The sequence below is a fragment of the Nicotiana attenuata genome, chromosome 6, assembly GCF_001879085.1.
Source record: "Nicotiana attenuata strain UT chromosome 6, NIATTr2, whole genome shotgun sequence".
In the NCBI taxonomy this organism is placed as follows: Eukaryota; Viridiplantae; Streptophyta; class Magnoliopsida; order Solanales; family Solanaceae; genus Nicotiana; species Nicotiana attenuata.
The window spans coordinates 69,367,175-69,372,766 of NC_031994.1; the positions used below are offsets into that span (position 1 = coordinate 69,367,175).

Below are 5,592 nucleotides of genomic sequence, written 5' to 3' on the forward strand. Positions count from 1 at the left end.
GCAAACACAATTTACTTATATACTAGTGAGATTACTTTATCATTGAAAAAAAAGTATACAAGTAATACAGCCATTTGGTTGGCCGCATAATGAGTTAAACTATGACAGCCATCGCCAATTGAGACTAATAATAATTGGTACTGATGAAGCCGTCCGGTTGGTTGAACTTTTCAATTTTGGTCTCTTTAAAAAGATTGTAAATAAAAAGAAGTTCAAGCTTGTATAAACAAATACATTTGCCTTGCAGCACGTTGATTTGGTAAGAAATCACGTTGGTAAGTTTGGTCTAACCAAGTTCCAATTGTCTTTGTGCCAGGTGTCTCTCCTTTTTTGGGTCATATCGTAACAGTTCTTTATGTGACTGACTATAGGTAACACTTGGACCGAGCAATTAACCAACTTTTGGGATTCTTCAACTAAGTATATGTGTTGCGCTTATCATTTTGGTGCTATGCGGAGAGCACTCATGCCCATGACTCCAAAAGGTCCGAAGCAAGATTAAACAGTAGCATGGGTTCATTAATATACACACACCCTGGCAACAATCATTTACATATTCTGATATCATTTCAAACCGTATAACGACAATGCATAAATAATAATAGAGAAACCAATTCCCAGAAAAAAATGAAATAAACGAAATATCCTTCTATACATGGCCAGTTTCATATCAGATCTGCCACTCAGTGGTCCAGCTTTCTTTTTTCCCCATTATCTTTTCTTCTTAGAAATATTTAAAAGAAAACATCAACATGTAAACACTAATCCTAACGAAAGTTTGGCTGAATGATCTGGGATAGGCTATAGTACTTGGCAAATCTTTCTTAATGAATAACCCTGGCAAAATATGTAAATCCACAATTATAGTAGTAGTTCTAGTAAGAAACTGCTCCCTGCTTCATTCTTTACATCCTACTATAATGTTCAGTCCACGCTGAATTGAGTATTAAACTCAGTCTTCAATCCAGTCTCCAACGCCTGGAAACAGAAGCAACCATGGAAAACAGCTTCAGTGTATGTTCCTCCAGTCAAGAAATACTTGTGAAAATTATGTAAACAATTGAACAACCACTGTTTTTGTAGATATTTTTAAGAGGTTCACTATAGTGGTAAGCACACAACTGGGGGCCAAGGTGCCAAGTAATAAATTAATGCAAATGTGTAAGCTACAAAGTTTTAACAACTGCACATGTTCTTTCGGGATATCAGTTGATATCCTGGTGTGCATTAATTACAAAGATTACAACCCTCCCAACGACCCCTCACATGAAAAATAATGGGCAGTGGATTAAAGGAGGAGACTACAGTCGGTAGTTACAAAAGTTATGATGAAAAGGAGTGTTTTGTGTGGTCAAACTTCTCTCAGGCCATTCCATTCGATTTCTAGAAAGGATTACTAGTCCTTAACTTTTCGAGGAATCCTTCATCAGTGGAGTGGTTGTGAATGACTGATTCCCTAAAAGCATGTCATGGTCAGGGAAGGGTAGCAGAAAATAGGCACCAGAAAATGACTATGAACCCAAATCCCAATTGCAAAATGTTATCCATATATGGTTGCATCTGAAGCACAAATTCCATGTTCTCTACTAGACATGCAGGCAATTAATGCAAACAAAGAAGTTGAGATATTTATAAAATACCTGACATAAACTATAATACACTATTTCGCAAATTTCTTGAAACTCCACCAATCGAAGGTTCAGAAATTCCATGGGGGTCACCATGAATTTCAGCTAATGGGTTCACAATAAACCCACGACTACTATGGAGCCGATATCTCCTATGCTCCAACTTAAATCTTTCACCATTTCCATGCTCACCAGCTTCGTTGCTTATAACACCTGCCGAGGAGGCTCCACCAGAAGCAGAAAAGTGTGAAGTTGCGCCGCGACCTTCTGTTCTCTTCCAAAGTTTTGAAGTCAAGAATTCTGCACCTGGTAGCTTGCAACACATCGCTGCAGAGTTGGTTTTCGACATCCTTCCATTTGACATAGCCAAGTCAAATGAGATCTCATCTAATGCCAGCTCCAGACCATGAACACGTGTCTCCAGAGAACGCATGCCATTTTGTGAGCTCCCCATAAATTTCTAAAAATACGAGAAGAAGAGAAAATTGAGAAAAATACTCAAGGAAACATCTATGGTCTAAGTAGGAGAGCTAAGATTTATGAAATAATGATCAGGAGCATTTCTATATGCTCAATATATTCGTTAAAAAATCCTAGAAATTGATAATTAGGCTGGAAGAGCTTATCAAGAAACCATGAGAGCTTCATATAGCAGCATTTTGATCCAAGGGAACTAATACATTACTTTATCAAGATCAAAAGGAACTAATCTAAGGCTGGAGAAAGTCAAGAATTCGGGATTAACTCTGCTAAAAGCATATGTTGTTGCGTAAAAGTAGGTACTAAACAAGGACTTAACTCATTTTGTATATCATGTTTCCAGTATATCTTTGGAAGCAAGGAAAGAAACTCAGACATTAAACATATAATAAGTGCAGGCAAGTTATTGAGCATTACTGATAATTTTTTTTTATAGCTGATATATTTTCATTTACTCTACACTACTCCCCTCATAAATCGAAATTATAGAAGCGGAATATCATCAACTATTAGAAAATTACCTGCAGAAGCTCTAACAAATTGGACTGCTGAGTTTCAATTTGAACCAGTTGTTTTCGGATCAGAGAGAGATCTTCACAATCTTTTGGGTTCCGACAGAGATCTCCAGTTCCATTACTCACAACTACAGTAGCTTCTGATATCTCATCTTGATGTGGAACCACACGAGATCCAGCCTTCACCAAACCATTCTTGGTTTCATTAGTGATCTTACTGAAAAGAGTCCGTTTGACTTCAGGTCTTGCATGTGTTTCCAACTTGTCTTTGCCCAACTTTATCCCATCTTTATTTTGGTGATCATCCTCAGAAGAGATGGTCCCAGAAGAACCATGAGAAGCAGAAACTTCAACTTTCCATGGCTTCTTACGATCAAGTTTGCGAAAGATTGCTGGACTTGATTTCTTTTCACTACTGTCAAGGGGACGACCTTTTCGGGCTGCATGAGGAGTTGAATCATCTGCTATAGAAGACTTGTTAGCCGGTCTTTTTACACTAGGAGTACTGGAGCTCACAGCCCTGGAAGTCTTCAAACCAGGCGGGTAACGTCCATCACTTGCAATTTCTATTTTGAGGACACAACATGTAAAACATTCTAAATGATTCAGTTTCACAAGTAATGAGCATGGAAAAAATTAGAAGTGTGGTATTTTAAGAAGCAATTACACTAAAATAAAGAAGCAACTAAACTAAGATAAAACAGCATCAGCAAACTATAAAATAGAGACCAGTAGCAAAATATCTCATGCTGACTGCACAAACTGAGGAACGAAGCAATATGAAACAAAGTACTTAACTAACAGCCAACTGCTTGCATGATAATCCTTCATGTAGCACAAGAGAAATCAATCAGAAAATTCAAGGGTTAACATGTCCTCCCCAGGACAAAAAAAATTAGGAAAAGGGTAAATTAAAACTTATAGTAATAATCTTGGAAAAAATTAAAACGTAATATTCTTGACCGACGGACGCTAAAAAACCAAGAAGTTGATCAAGAGGACAAAAATAAGGAACTAGAAGGTGGATACAGTATATCAACTACTGGTATAACCTGGGGAAAAAAATGATAAGGGTGAAAAGCTAGTAAAGATTAAATACCTTTGGAAGAAGAACTTGACTGGGGAGGAGGGGAACCATCATCAGACAAATCAGGGATTCCCTTCCATGCCTCCAACATTTGATTCATTGTTTCCCTCACTGCCTTTACCTGTTCAATTTAATCAAATCCATCTTTAATTATCAGGCAAAATTGCACACGTACCAAATGGTAAACAGGCAATGTGAGAAATCAATTAACTTCGTTCAAGTAATTCGAACAAATTGAATATAATTGGACAAACCTTATCGAATCGTTTCGCTTCAAAAGTCTTCAAGCACGAGGCTTTAAACTCGGATAGAGTGTCTCCCTCGACTATAGCAAGCCTCTGTAAAGCCTCTGCGCTGGCTTTCCTAGCCGCCCAATCATCACTACTCACGAATTCAACCAAGTACGGCACCAAATTCCTCACAATCTGCTGACTTGAAGCTCCTCCCACTGCGATCACACTTCCAATCAACGTAAGCAGTGCTGCCTTCGCTTTGAAGCTCTCGCTTTTAAGCAACTTCTCAAATCTCGGCAACGACTTCCTCAAACAGGCAGTATCCGGATCTGGTGACGCCTCGATAGCCGCCGCCAAGCACAAGGCGGCGCCGATCTGCGAGTTCATCTCCTGTTCCGTGAAAAGCGCTTCCAGGAACGGCTTGATAATGGAAGAGAACGGAGGTCTAGTCAAGTGCGACGAAATGGAAGCACAAGCAGACACGCAGGCGGCGCGTACGGCGGAATCAGGATCACGGAGGCGGCGGACGACGGCGGTGAGAAGCTTTGAGAGATGAGGAGAGAGTGAGTCGCCGTGGTGCTCGGAGAGAAGAGAGATGAGGCGGAGGCATTGTTTACGGACTGGAGATTTATCGGAGGAATCGGTGGCGGCAATGGAGGAAACAAAAGGAGGAATTGTTTCAGGGGAAAGGGTTTTAGCAATGGACTCGAGTTCAGAAGCCGCCGCCGAATGCGTGTCACGGTCGGAAAGCTTGTGGAGGCATGTGAGAACTCGGTGCTTCATGTCACGTGTTTGATTCTGGTTCTGCTTACTTTGGACCGACATTTTCACAAAAAGTTGATGTCTGGTACGGTAATTGAAGTAGAAATTGTTCTGAAAAATGTTAAAAGAGTTACTGTAAAGGTGGTGGTGCCGGAGGTATCTCCGGCAGCATTGCCGCAGCGGACGGTGGTGGTGTCGGTATCTTTTGTGTTGCTATGCTTCCGGATTTGGTTTCTCTCTCTTTCCGCCTTTTATAGAGAGAAGGGAACTGTAGCGAGGAAGTTACACTTAAGAGAAGCCGTTAATTGAGTTTGACTGTTTGGTTTACTAAACCCGTAAAACGACGTCATTTAAATATCAGAGTATGTCGTACGATGTCATTAAATGCAGGCGTCGCGCCATTTGCAATTTCCCTCCATTTATGGGTTTGATAATTGTGTGTATCGTATTTACTTGGTTAAACGAAATTGTAAAACAAATAAATCAAAAATCATTCGCACAAAAACCGTGATTAAGAACCGGATAACAAGGCAAAACGATAAAATCAAGTTCAAGCATGTGCATTTTGAGTTGCGTGAAAATCTTTTACCACAAGTTTTGTTTACCTACCATTCAAAAAATCAAAAGAAATATTATATGTGGTTGTAAATTACTACTCCCTCCGGTCCACAATAAGTGACCAATTTGCTTTAGACACACCCATTAAAAATATTAAATTCTAGATAAAAATAGTTAATGTGACTAAATTACCCTTAATTAAATGTTGCAGCATAGTTAATGTAAGTAGTAAACGACTTTTTAGGGATACGTACATAAGAGTAATTTTGGAAAAATAAATTAAATTTTTTCTTGATTATATAAATGGACACTTTCATCCATGACGTAAA

At 39.2% G+C, this 5,592-nt stretch overlaps 1 protein-coding gene across 2 annotated transcripts; it reads right to left on the minus strand.

The window, feature by feature from the left end:
• On the minus strand, positions 565-4,994 carry LOC109227155 (microtubule-associated protein TORTIFOLIA1-like). Of its 2 annotated transcripts, none has more exons than XM_019392205.1 (5): positions 3,965-4,994; positions 3,723-3,831; positions 2,630-3,189; positions 1,821-2,088; positions 565-978 (listed from the first exon to the last, which is right to left on the minus strand). In XM_019392205.1, exons 1-5 carry the CDS (start codon positions 4,766-4,768, stop codon positions 953-955), a joined length of 1,767 nt encoding a protein of 588 aa, XP_019247750.1. In that variant the 5' UTR covers positions 4,769-4,994; the 3' UTR covers positions 565-952. The 2 variants fall into 2 exon arrangements, with proteins under 2 accessions (XP_019247750.1, XP_019247749.1); XM_019392204.1 differs by having other exon boundaries at positions 1,641-2,088.